Below are 13,165 nucleotides of genomic sequence, written 5' to 3'. Positions count from 1 at the left end.
ATGTTTTTTTGTTTTTTTTTTAAGTATCAAGAGCAGGGAAATATGCATGTCAAAATATGCAAGTTAAAAAACCTTTGCTAAATATTTTGAACTAAAATTAGTTGACTGTTCAGTTATTTAAAAAAATATATATATATATATATATATATATATATATATATATATATATATATATATATATATATATATATATATATATTTATTTATTTATATATATATATATATATATATATTTATTTTATTTTTTTAAATTCTAGTGGTTACCTTAATATATAAGCCCCTGTTGTTTAATAAATAGATTTTAATGGAAAACAACAAAAGGGCATATGCATAACATTAGGTGTGAAAATATTCATTTCTTCAATTTCGGATGGAAATGCAACTGTTCTATAAACACATCAACTCGAGTGACATAGCTCTGTTCTTCTGATTAACGTCTCATCGCTCCAGACCTGAAAATCCTCACGATCAAATACAGTTTAAAATGGATTAGGAGTGCTCAAAATACCAAATCTCTTTTGGAGAGCTTAATAAACGTTTAGGTTTTATTCGTTTTTTTCACAAGGGCGAACAAAACATTGACATCTGAAAAAATGTAAACATGTTTTGCGTTCAGACTAACATTTTTCAGACAAAACACACGTTCTCACCAAAAAAAAAAGGTGAGTAGAAAGTTTATTTGCGTATTCATTCTCATCCGCTCTCCCATAGCATCCCCGAGCTCTTCAGATTAAGACTGGTCAGTCGGTCTGATCCATGCAGTCGGTACCCACTGCGGTTCATCCTGAGCTCTCCTCACTGCGGTCAGCAGCTGTACACACGCGGCCTGCAGGCCATCGTTTACTATCACGTGATCAAAGAACTGACAGTAATGCTGTTCCATATTGCGTCCTGCGTCTTCTATCTCCTGAAAATCTTCATCCTGTCTCGACAGCGAGAAAATACACAGATTACTGTACTTTTAAGACGCTTACCATAAAATAAAAGACAAAAAAATAAATTGACACGGGTAAAGATGCTGGCTCACCTTAAAAGGTCGGCTGGTGTAGTAATTTGTGATGATATGCGAGTTCATTCGTGTGCTTTTCATCTGCTCAGCAGTAGGAGGCTTTATGAAGATGACATACGCCCTCACCTCTGCAGTCCTCACTGACTCCAATGCCTGAGATCAGGAACATAGAAAGAAAAGAAAAGCATTAAAACAAGTCAGGTGTAATCCAGAAGACTCTTATTAAACAATTATTGTTTATTATTTTTTATAATATCATCTACAACTCTCTTCCGTTATTACTGAAACTCCAACGATTGTTATATATTTAATTGAAAAGCCAAAATAAAATGTTATGAAAATAAGAGATGAACTGGGCAACTGGTTAATAAAATCTGAAAATATAAAAGTTAATTCAAAATAAAATTTTTATGACTTTTTTTTTAATAAAAATTTAATTAACAAAAACATTACTTACTATAAAATAATTACTATTACTATTTAGGTTCAATGAGGGTTTTTTTTTTCAACTTTTCAGTAAACTGCCATGGCAGGATTTAAGATTTTTGATTAGTTTACATTTTTCATCTAATATTTAAAGTATAAATTCAGCTTTATTCAGGTAACAAAACCGTTTTTTAATAGTTATAGCTTTTAGTTAACAATAACAACCCTGATAGTGTATTAATAATACTAAGATAACACTCTTTAGTTAAGGCGTTGTTCCTAATCCAAAGTATTTGAAACAAACCTTAGCAAGCACCACTAATAACAACAGATGAATATATATTTCCAAGAGAAACTCACATATGGCTCAATGTCCATCACACAGATCTTCCCACTCGCCAAAACATCTTTAACCGCATCCACGCTAGTCCCATAAAGATGACCTCTCAACTCCCCAAACTCAATAAACCTGAGGAAGAAAGAGAGAGAAAGACTGTTACCTATTTAAAAAAAAAAAAAACGAAACAACAGAAAGACTACACAATCGATCCCAAAAAATATAAATCTAGAAACGTTATGTGTTTATGCACAGCCAAGTATATCACCTGTGATTGCAGACCATGGTGTCAAACTGCTCTCGGCTGATAAAGTGATATTCTCGGCCAGACTCCTCATGGCATTTGGGCGGCCTTGTGGTGTCTAAATGGAAAGCACACTTATGTACAGTTGTATCACACAAAGTCATATCTGCGAAATGAAACTCACGGGGAACTGCTCCTTGGTAGACCTTTGGATTGATCTCTATAAGCCTCCTGCGTAACTCATTTACTCCGACCCCGGACGGACCTAGCGGCAGGATACCGTTTCAGAACACACATGATGATGTGCATACAGGGACACAGCTACAGGAAGTTCTGTCAGGTGATACATGTGTTTTGCTCGCTGATTTTATCCCTGTGAGACACACTCACCCAGCAGAGCTATGAGGCGGTGTGGGTGCTCTGGGTGGTGCTGGTAGCGTACCACCTCCTCATACGGGTTGGCTAATGAACTGTAACAGCTCGTGGGACAGCGAAGGGTGCAGAACTGGGACGTTCCGAAAGCCTGACCTCTCCGTCGGCGGCAGAGACGAAGACTTCGGCGAAAACCAGCTGACACACGCATAAGATGCACGCAGAATAAAAGCACAATCATAAATGGAAAGAATCATACGCTACAGAAGGAACAGAAAGTTAACACATGGAAAGTGTTGCATTTGGTTTTTTTTTAAATGTAATATAATCAATGCATGTAATATATAATGATGATTTTACAACCAAACTAACAAAAACAACTTTTTTTATCATCTTCTCCCTGACTGGTCAATATTCATTCACGTATGTGCAAAATTAAGTAAGGTATCTGCAACAAAGCCGTAGATAAACCAAGCAAAGTTGCCTGCATCTAGTCATTATTTGGGACGCCGTGATCCATTTAAAACTTAATGGAAGCCCATTTCTGCTATTGTATAAAAAATATTACAGTTCTATTTTACAATGAATTGCATATCCGAGATATGAACCTGCAATTCGGAGTAGTAAAGTAAAAATGTGCAATTCTGAGGAAAAAAGATGTGTCAATTGCCGTGTTTTGTTTTTATTTCATTGTGGACAAACCAAACAACCAGGGGAGGGATACACATTCATTTTACCATTTATTTTTATTGTTCATGACAGAAAGGGCTGCGGTAAATGCTGTAATATCATAGAGTCACTCACTCAGGTAAATCCCTTCAATGTTGGTGCTGAATTCACTCTCCTCTGAAACACAACACCAGACACAGTTAATGCATCTATTAACAAACACAGAATAATAAGCAATGACTCAATGAAATAAAAAACAAATCAGCAACAGGAATTATTATTAAACTTTATGGTTTATGAGTTATATACACTCACCATCCTTTAGCTCTTCTGATGAATCATCATGAAAGAAACAGAAACAAAATATTCAATATTTACTACTGCACTCAAATACCTGTGACATACTTTGATACCATAACATTTCTTAACAACTCTAATTGTGTCTATAGTTCACACGAGGGACAGTTCTGTCGAGGATTAAAACATTGACTCTAAATCTGAATTCAGTACATGTTTCTCCTGATATCTTCAGGACTTACCTACCAGATTCAAACGCCTCCTCATCTACACACGAGGAAATAAAAACACATACATGTATAAGTGCAACAAGCATTATATAGCTAAGGTTTTAATACACCATTTAAATCAGACAAAGAATATATACCTGCTTCTACACATTTTTCATCTATGGCAATCATGTCATCTTCTGCAGGAAAAAAAGGGGTTGGGGGGAGATATCAGATACTATGGTCTGTTTCACACTGCATGCACAAACATTGTTTGCACAAAAATATTAAGCAACACTACTTTTTTTAACATTTATGATAAAAAACGTTTAGTTTTTTGAGCAGCAAATCAGTATACTGAAATGATTTCTGAAGGATCATGTGATGCTGAAAACTGGAGTAATAATGCAAAAAATTCAGCTTAGCATCACATGAATGAATCACAACTGACTTAATATCAATTAAAAAGCACTAATTTTAAATTGTAAAAATTTTATTATATATAATTGTTTACGGTATTTTGATCAAATAAATGCAGTCTTGGTAAACATAACAGACATTTTTCAAGTACATTACTTGTTTCAAAATCAAATCTTATCAACTTTGATAACAGCCTGTTATTAAACATTATAAGCATTATAAGTGCTGTTACATTCATGTGTATGCAACTTAACTACAAAAGATGTACTGGGTGACTAGATCTGAAACTATAATAATGCATAGTGCATTTTACCATATTTTCTGCACCCACACTTCTGCTAAACTCCTTGTATTTCTAGACTAGAGCAAATGCTCACCTTCTTCCACTGTGCTCACTGCAGGTTGGCATGGAAACAAAAGATAGCCAATACAAAAAGGCCGAATTAAAACATTGAGTAAATGCACGTATAAGACAATAACAGCATATGCTGTTTACTCACAGGTTTGGACACAAGTGTGAGGATGATAAGGCTGAGACCACCATAACTCTTTCTGCTTCCTACAAATGCACACACAGTCACATTCGGGTTTTAAAATTGGGGCTGGCGGTGATTATCAGCATAATCTCACATCACAAATCTCATCACGTCACCACGCAGCCTATGCAGACGTGTAATTATTCTGTCACCGACCTTTAACCCCCGACTACTTAGAACTGACCTTTTCAGCAAGCTGGTGGACGGAATGAGGCCAGCGCAGGCAGAAATACTGGGCAGTTTTACAGCCTGCCACCAGAGAGAGTCTGACTGATCCACAATCTCCAGGATTTCTCCCTTCTTGAAAGCCATGCCGGCATCTGCGCAGGGAATTGAAGGGTCCACGTGGGGATTGTAGTCCACCATGGCACGTACATACAGCTTGAGAGGAGAACAGTAAATGTAAAAAAGCTGATATTACTTCCAGAATATTTATCATACTGCATATTGAAGGTCAAGGCAAATGCAGTGCACATTATGGGAAAAATCACGTCATGTATGTCATTGTTTCACTGGCTGCTGTGACATGTGGTTAAATAAAATAGAAATATACACTTGTGTATATAAGGATGCTCCTATTTGGTTATCCTGCTTTTTTTAACTACAACGTTTGCCTCAAACTCCTAATTTGCTGCTTATTAACAGAACAACATCTAATATGTTAATAATAAGCATGCTAATAAGCAGCTAGTTAAAAGTGAGAACTGGTTCCTATTTTACTGTTACCCTGTTTAATACAGGGAAATACATGCACAGTTTGTCTTTTTATTTTAAATAAAGAACTAAAGTAGCTATGTTGGGCATTTCCTGCTATACGCTGATTAAGATCTAGTGAATCAACTTGACTGGTTTAGATTATGTAGCATAGATGTAGCGTTGATGTTTGATATCTCACCATTGTTTGGTTGTTGACTGGCCTGTCAGTGATGGGGACCACCTTAAACATTATAGTTCCCTGGGAGTGGGCCTGTGGTAGGAAATGAAGACACAAAATTAAATATGGTTGATTTAATATAAATTATGTGTTCTTTGGTAAAGCAGATTTGGGATACTTTGTTGTAAAACAAAAAAAAAAAGATCACGCTATTGTTTTCTGTAGAGCTACTTTACAACTTAATTGAAATTGTTTTTTTCTTTTTTTAGCTCAATCTGAATTGATTTTGTAATGTTTATCTTAGTGAAGTCACTTTGACACAATCAATACAGGTCACCCTAAAGATATAAATGTTACTTGACTTAACACTGGTGCCATGACCTGAATGGGAAAGAGATAACTGAATACCAAGCTTTGGGCCAACATGTAATTTAGGAGTATATGTACACTAACCAGAATTTGTATAATTTGTTCTGGTTCCAGTCCAAACACAGGATGACCGTTTACCTCCACCAGCCTGTCTCCAGCATGCAAGAGACCTGCAACAAGAAGCACATAGACAAAAAACAGGACTCCATGAGAAGTAATACTGGCACAGAGGGTATACAATTTGTGAGCATGGCATATCAGAGACACAAAAATAAAGGAGGGATTCATAAATAAAACCCTCACCACTACGGTCAGCCAGTCCCCCATGTATAACTCGAGCAATGTATATTTCCCCCGTCACGTCATCTCTCCTGATTGTCGCTCCCTGTATTTTAGAAAAAGCAGGTGTCAACCCAAACACCTACAGGGCTTCATTTGATATGATTTAAGCACAAAACATGCATTCATCAAACATCTGATGGAAGTGGCGTGCCAGGAACATTATTTAATGACAAACTGCAATGTTACATGACGATAGAGAATATATATTTATAAAAATTAATTATTAAAGTAGAAAAATCATGATATGAGAACTGACAGTCATGGAGATGTTTGGAGATGTCATGGAGACGAATGTAGAATGACCGAAACACACAAAACAAAACATCACTTTAAAAAGGTTGGATAAGCATTAAAGGGTTACTCCATCTCAAAATGAAAATTTAGTCATTAATCACTTACCCTCATGTCATTCCAAACCCATAAAAGCTTTGTTCATCCTTGGAACACAATTTAAGATAATTTGGATGAAAACCGGGAGGCTTTGACTGTCCACTGTGTCCACTGTGTGGACGAAAAAAGCTTTCACGGGTTTGAAACGACTTAAGGATATATGATTAAAGACAACATTTTAATTCGGTGTGGTCCCTTTAATTGATTATTAACATCAAGGACCGGTGGTGACACATTAGATGAATACACACATATCTGAAAGATCTGAAAGACCTGCATGCTTGAGGCAGCAAGAATATGAAAGGATGTTCATAACCATGGAAACCAGGAAGTGTTCTTATTCCTTTTTCTTGCTTTTCTTTTTCTTTTGGCTAAAGAAACACCTAAATGCATTGCTGTTCAATTTGCGGTTTTGGGCAGGGCTGGATGATAAGGAACCATTGGTCATCCGGTGCTGTACATCAACCTGTCTCCTTTGAGAAGATGGTGATGGGTTTGTTTTGGCATTAAAAGATTTCCCCTTTGATAGCGTTGGCTGTTCAAGCAACGTGATGGCAGATGAAGAAGAAGAGGAGGAAGAGGAGCCAGGATAATGAGAAAAGCGAGAGGATGAGGCAACAGCTGGACTGTTGGGAACACTGAACGATCTGCTAGCCATCCGGTTAACGACCCTGCTTGCAGTCTCTGTGCCATGTGATGATTCTGTAGTTGTGTGGCTAGTGGATACCAGCTCCTGGAGCTTCTCCACTACATGTGTTAACATCGCCAAAGCCTGAGAATTCTCCTGCACGCTTTCAGAGACGCGTTCGGTAGCTGCTGCCATTCTCTCACCAAGCAAGTGGACGTTTTCAGAACTGCGCTCCATACAGCTGGTGGCCTGCTGCAATGTATTCCGCAATTGATTCAGACCTTCCTCTTTTGCTGGCCTTGTATGGGAACATGTGATGGTCTCTCTCACCCGATGACAGTGCATTGGGCTTGGGGGAGCGGTCCGGGCATGAAGGGTGGTTTTACAAGGTTTTAGAGAAGGATTGAAAGCATGAAAGCAAGATGATGAGGAAATCCATGGGGACGGTTGGGAAAAGGTATGTAGCATAGAACTGCCATCACTCTCGTCCCCACTGTCTAAATTGTCAACTGAATCGTCTTCAGAGAAAGAATGACAAATGAATGGTAAAATGGATGAAGACAAGAAGACAAAGAACACTAATTAGATCATTTCTTAATGCAAAGGTCGCAAAATCGTGATGAATGTAATAACGGGAACCTTCAAATACAGGATTTTGGTCCTTACCAATCACAACAGAGCTACACACACAAGGAGTGGAGGAACTGAGGCTCTGCTTCCATAAGGTTTTGCTCTGGTGGCAACTGCCCAAAGTGTTGCAGTGGTGTACAGTGGTGGGAGCTACAACACTTGGGGAAGTCTTGGTGGATGTGGATCCATCCAACATGGCATCTAAGTTTCCAGCCAGACGTCTCCCAGTTGAGAAGAGTCCAAAGTGGGTTGCATGCCTTATAGTGTCCCAGTGGCTTTGAAACTCTCTACCAGCTCCGGTCTATCCACAACACACAGCTCAAAGTTACCAAAAATACTTTTACTAGAACACTTGACAAAGCTGGCTATTAGGGAGCTTAAAAATGTACAATCTAAAACTACAGAAAAAACCCTCTAGAACAGGTTTTCTGAAAGACAGGCTCCAGTAACGTACTTTACATTGAAAGAGTCAAAATAAATCACAGGTTAGTAAAAGCAAGCCTTAGATTTGTCCACCCACCACTCCTTTTACTGGTCATGCTCACCAGAGGTTGATTGTTTTTGACCAAGCAAACAATCCTCATGGCTTCCTCGTCTTCAGGCAGGTCTTTAGGCAGCGGTGGCAGATCTGGCTCATAGTCCCTCAAACTCACTGTGTCATGGGCTGAAAGAAGAGCCTGAAAAATACATGCAGATTCTGTTAATTCTGTGGTTGACAATGCATTTCAAAGAACTAGAATATTGGACTTGAATATTGGAAGTGGTCAACTTTAAAACCTTCCAATTAAAAGGCACAACAACAGTCTATGAACATTTACTGGTCCCTAAGGTCTGCCCTGAAACACTACAAAAATGCCTGTCCTTAAGACCCATTCACACCAAGATCGATAACTAGGAAGATAAGGATAATGGCGTCCACACCGTTAAACGATATCGTCTCTTTATTTTAAGCACACTTGTGTAAGCCACTTTAAATGATCAAGCTTGTGAGAAAAGGATGGATTCTGATTGGCTATCAATGCTTCTATCGTTCATCAGCTTGAAAAAAACATTTTTGAAAATTATTCCAATGATAATGTTTATGTTTGCAGTTGTGGTGTGGACTCTGCTTTTCATTAATATTAAAAACAATTTTTAGAACTATATCTTTATCATTATCTTTATAGTTATCATGCTTGGACCTTTATAGACTTTAGAAAGGGTCTTTTATGAAAGCAAAACGCTGTTTAAAAACAATGTGTTTATTGTAAGAATGCTCACCTGTAGGTGGGGATGACTGAGAAGAGCATACAGCTCCCGGGCTTCATTTGAGGGGTTTTGGACTGCTAGCAAATCAGACAGAATCTAGAGTGCACAAAGCATGAGTCATAACTTGTTAAGAGATGAAAATGCATTGACACAAAAAATGGGAGTAAAGACCAAGACCTCTAACAGACCATTTAAGACAGAGGTAGACAACTCTTCTCCTCAAGACTGATTAGCTCGAACCCTAAACAATCACACTTGCCTCTAACTTTCAAGTCACCCTGGAGATTTAGGTTAGATTATACTGACAGGGGATCTTGAGGGTCAAAGTTTCTCAGCCTCAGGCCTAGACAAACCAGACCAAGCCCAAGCCTAATGCTAGTGTCAAAAACCCCAGATTCTGGCCAAAATCTAAAAAATGCCCTGTCCATGTGGTGTCAAGACTCTGATTTGTATAATCTGCAATGTAAGGTCCTTCGTCACACCAAGAGATCAAGCTTTAGAAACATGACATTGATATATGAACTTATGAAGTTCATATATGATATATGAAGTTCTTACTTGAAAGGAGTAATTGGCACAAACTAGGGCAAAAATTAAGGACAGTGAGAATAACAACGCTGACCTGTAGAGAGAGTCCAGATGAATAGGAAAGGTATGGCCTAGCTGGACCCTTTAGTTGTCTCTGTAGACATTCATACACCTGCAGAAAATAAAAAAAGAAGATGAACCCTTACTGAAGGAGATGAACCCTGATTGTTAGTAGGTGTATGTAAGATGAACTCTACCTTTAGTAGGGACTGCAGCCAGGGGGCGTTGAGGAGACTATACAACAGTTCAGCTCCATTTATATCTTTACTGACAGAGCCCCTCACTTCAGCAATCACATGAGCCAAGATCTGTGTCAGGCCTGAAACATATAATGCAAACACCTTTAGACCTCCTATGGATTATTCGTGACGCACATTGATTCTTCATTGGCTACAGCAGTGCTAATATAAGCATACTGTTAAATATCAGAGCTAATCTAGAATTAAGCTGACAGCTACATGATAGCTACATGCAGCATCATACCTTTGTCTCCCATCTCCAGTGGAGCTGACCCAGGATCAGTCTCCACGTCTGGTCTCATTGTGTTTTGGAGTTCAGGGAATGAAAAAATGATGAACTGGCACTCCTCATATACAGCTGCAGGAATAAGCATACGAATTCAATAAATGCTGATCAGTTGTTGCCTGCTATATTCATATATATTTTCTGTTCACTGGTGTGTATAAGACATTCTAACAAGAGCTGCATTTCACAAAAGCACCATAAGCCTAAGTACCGTTGAACCATTGACACTGATGATCTCTATGATCTACTTAGCCTTACGATGCTTTTGGGAAATGCATTCTAGAACTTTATGTAGTAAACTTTCTGTAAATAATATTAATTTGTCCAGGCTTAACTTAATTTAGTGGTCAGTATGAGAGACATTATGATTTGGGTATGCACTTAAAACCTTTACAGACACATAACGTTGGTAGAGATCAAGTGTAGTAACCAAAAGCTTGTAGGTCAAAACTCAAAGGTTCATTGATCCATAGGGACTGTCATTGTTTTTAGTGAATAATATTTTATTTTGGATAAGCGTTTGAACGCTACATTTGCAATGGAGGTGGTCAACGAATGCCCTTGTTGCAATTTTGACCTTGAGCAAATCACTTAAGCACAGGTTACTCTAAGGGTCCTATCCTGGTAATAACTGCAAGTGGCTTTGGATTAAAAAATGCTTAACAGTAACAAGTAAAAGTGCATGATTCTTAACATGATTTGTTATGATCACTGTACGTTGCACTGAATATTAGTTTGCATGTCTTTTGAACAAGACAGGTGCACCTAATGTCTCATTAGATTTTTCATTACTATTTCTCATTCACCTGATTAAATGCATGTAATATAAAACTATTCGTATTTTCAAACATTCTTCTGAGAGTCTGCCCATTTAGGAATGGTTTTACCTCAGTGTGTCTGCATTTGAGTCCATTTGCATAAGCAAATCTGATAGTTGCCTGCAGGATATGTCAAGAATTTACACGCAGCAATGCCGAATCCAACTGGAGCATCCAGGAACTCGTACAAGGTAGGGTTTAACAATTTCAGTAAATAAACAGCATACTACATTTGTCGCGCAGAGAGCTTCCTCGTAGATAAGCCTGGGAAGCAAGAACCACAAACCCACATCCAGGCAGAGACTTAAGTAGAAAATCCTGTTCACTCACCTCCCTCTTCCCTCACGCTCAGTTTGTCTTCTCTGTTTAGATCCCAGTTTAGAGTTTAACACACTGAAGAGCTTTTAAAGACCGTTCGCATGACGGTCAGTTTTAACTCACTCAGATACGATGGTATAAACAGAGGAATAAAGTGAATGGTATTCCATAGCAGAGCATGTAAAAGTCCTCTTGGAAAAAAGAAGTGTAATCCCTCTCTATCCTGCTTAATCCCTTGCAAGCAAATGAGTCAGCCGGGGAGAGAGAGTGTGTAGGAACGTGAAGGAGGAAATTAGGAAGGGAGGGATTGGAGAGGGAGTCAGGATGTGTCTGTGAGTGAATTGCACTTTCACAATCTTACAAACGTCAGAAAACTACTGGTTCATCATAACACACAATTATACACAACACGTGCAATAAGCGATAGCCACTGATCGCACTCAGTCTGTGATTAAGATGTAATCATTCTTCTCTGTAAAAGATACAGAACACCCCTCTCTCGCTCCCTCTCTCTCTGACCCATTCACACACTTTAAACATCTGATGATCCCACACTGAATACATTCTGCATACATGGGATGTAATCCTCTTGATTAAAACAGCAGAGCGAATGGCACACACTTTTTTATTTACTGTGTTTTGCACTGTGTTGTCAATGCACTGTGTTTTCACATTTTGCCTTTTAAAATAAAGCGGTGTATAGTACCTTACATTTTGGGTAAAGATTTCATTAGCAAAAGTGCTTAATTTGATTAACTTTAGATTTGTATTGTGTGTAAAAAAAAAAAGTGATTTGAAGAGCAATTATTTATTTATTTTAACAGTTAACCAAAAATTGTTGGTAGTTCTGGCTTTATTCTCATTTGTCTGCAAAAAAAAAATAATAATAATTAAAAATTAATTAAAATTAAAATTATTATTTTTTTAAATCAAAATTAGTTATTGGTGTTAATTTGGCACCTGGTGCTAATTTCCTTAATTACCTAGCATACCCTATTTAACTGTCAGCATTCCTTCAGTTTTCACTGAGCTTTAGACAATCTACTAAATATAACTGCAACTACATGTCTACTAACTGTTAGAGTAGACTGTTATGGTTAATAGAATAAGTTAGATGAATAACAGTAGCAGAAGAAAATCAAGTATTTACAGATGTTCTTTAATTTGATCTCTGCTGTACTTGTGCGTTATGTAGATGAGAGGAATTTAGACAGGTTTGGAATAATATGAAAGTGAGAGAAAGATGTTTGAATGAACTTTCGGTTTAAAAAAAAATGATAGAAATTAATTACAGATACTACTACACATAAGTATTTTTAAAATATAAGTACTATGTAAATACACGTAGGAAGCCTACACAATAAGTTAATTGTCCGAAATTATTCATTTAAATGTAGTTAAGGCCACTTAATATGAAGTGGGACTAAATTCAGTTTAACACAACATGATCCAGAGCATTTTTTGGGTGCTCCGTGAGCTCTTTGTGTAAAAGAAGCCTTTTAAAAATATTGAAAAACTATACTTAAAACATATACAAGCATGAGCATTTTTTTTTTCAATTTTCATAATTTGATACTTAATCTCACCGCTCTCTACCGTCTAAAAATCAGTTTAACAAAAAAAGTACAAACAGATGTTGATACTAACCCTTCAAGGCCATAGCAGTCGTTCAAAACGGTGTCAAAGATTCGTCCATTCTGACAAGCCTGCAAATAATAAATGCAAATATTGAGTATGGCAAAAAAATAAACTTATGAAATTTCATAAGAAAGAGGAAACACTTACCGTTTCTTCATTTGTTTTTCACCTTCAGTGGTCAAGCGTCCATCAAATAACGTGCCAGTTTAAAACTAGTAGCCATTTTCAGATTATGCAAATGCATCATGATTGGAATTATTTTTACAAAAACAAATCTC

At 37.4% G+C, this 13,165-nt stretch overlaps 1 protein-coding gene across 3 annotated transcripts; it reads right to left on the bottom strand.

Annotated features, from left to right (window-relative positions):
* Positions 1-531: 531 nt before the first annotated feature.
* On the bottom strand, positions 532-11,459 carry mpp4b (membrane palmitoylated protein 4b). Of its 3 annotated transcripts, XM_043241287.1 has the most exons (22): positions 11,262-11,459; positions 10,072-10,185; positions 9,786-9,907; positions 9,623-9,700; positions 9,013-9,096; positions 8,298-8,429; positions 6,066-6,147; positions 5,847-5,932; positions 5,415-5,486; positions 4,704-4,900; positions 4,484-4,542; positions 4,361-4,378; positions 3,722-3,763; positions 3,601-3,621; positions 3,373-3,387; positions 3,193-3,234; positions 2,407-2,586; positions 2,201-2,281; positions 2,041-2,134; positions 1,796-1,904; positions 1,028-1,162; positions 532-922 (listed from the first exon to the last, which is right to left on the bottom strand). In XM_043241287.1, exons 2-22 carry the CDS (start codon positions 10,127-10,129, stop codon positions 731-733), a joined length of 1,899 nt encoding a protein of 632 aa, XP_043097222.1. In that variant the 5' UTR covers positions 10,130-10,185; positions 11,262-11,459; the 3' UTR covers positions 532-730. The 3 variants fall into 3 exon arrangements, 2 of the variants coding, with proteins under 2 accessions (XP_043097222.1, XP_043097223.1); XR_006251145.1 differs by lacking the exons at positions 532-922; positions 1,028-1,162; positions 1,796-1,904; ... (10 more) ...; positions 5,415-5,486; positions 5,847-5,932 and adding exons at positions 6,768-7,640; positions 7,789-8,053 and having other exon boundaries at positions 6,069-6,147; XM_043241288.1 differs by lacking the exons at positions 532-922; positions 1,028-1,162; positions 1,796-1,904; ... (11 more) ...; positions 5,847-5,932; positions 6,066-6,147 and adding exons at positions 6,728-7,640; positions 7,789-8,053.
* Positions 11,460-13,165: the final 1,706 nt, after the last annotated feature.

This window comes from Puntigrus tetrazona, chromosome 6, assembly GCF_018831695.1.
Source record: "Puntigrus tetrazona isolate hp1 chromosome 6, ASM1883169v1, whole genome shotgun sequence".
Classification (NCBI taxonomy): domain Eukaryota; kingdom Metazoa; phylum Chordata; class Actinopteri; order Cypriniformes; family Cyprinidae; genus Puntigrus; species Puntigrus tetrazona.
Note: the sequence above shows the minus strand (reverse complement) of the source record. Positions and strands in the feature narration are given on the sequence as shown.

What these genes read in the sequence shown, in the direction of transcription:
- mpp4b (XM_043241287.1), bottom strand. Translation starts at nt 10,129, where the DNA reads ATGAGACCAGACGTGGAGACTGATCCTGGGTCAGCTCCACTGGAGATG. An exon ending in ACTGGAGATGGGAGACAAAG is followed by an intron (nt 9,908 to 10,071) that starts GTATGATGCTGC and finishes TATATGTTTCAG; the next exon opens with GCCTGACACAGATCTTGGCT. An exon ending in CAGTCAACAACCAAACAATG is followed by an intron (nt 4,901 to 5,414) that starts GTGAGATATCAA and finishes TCTCCTCTCAAG; the next exon opens with CTGTATGTACGTGCCATGGT.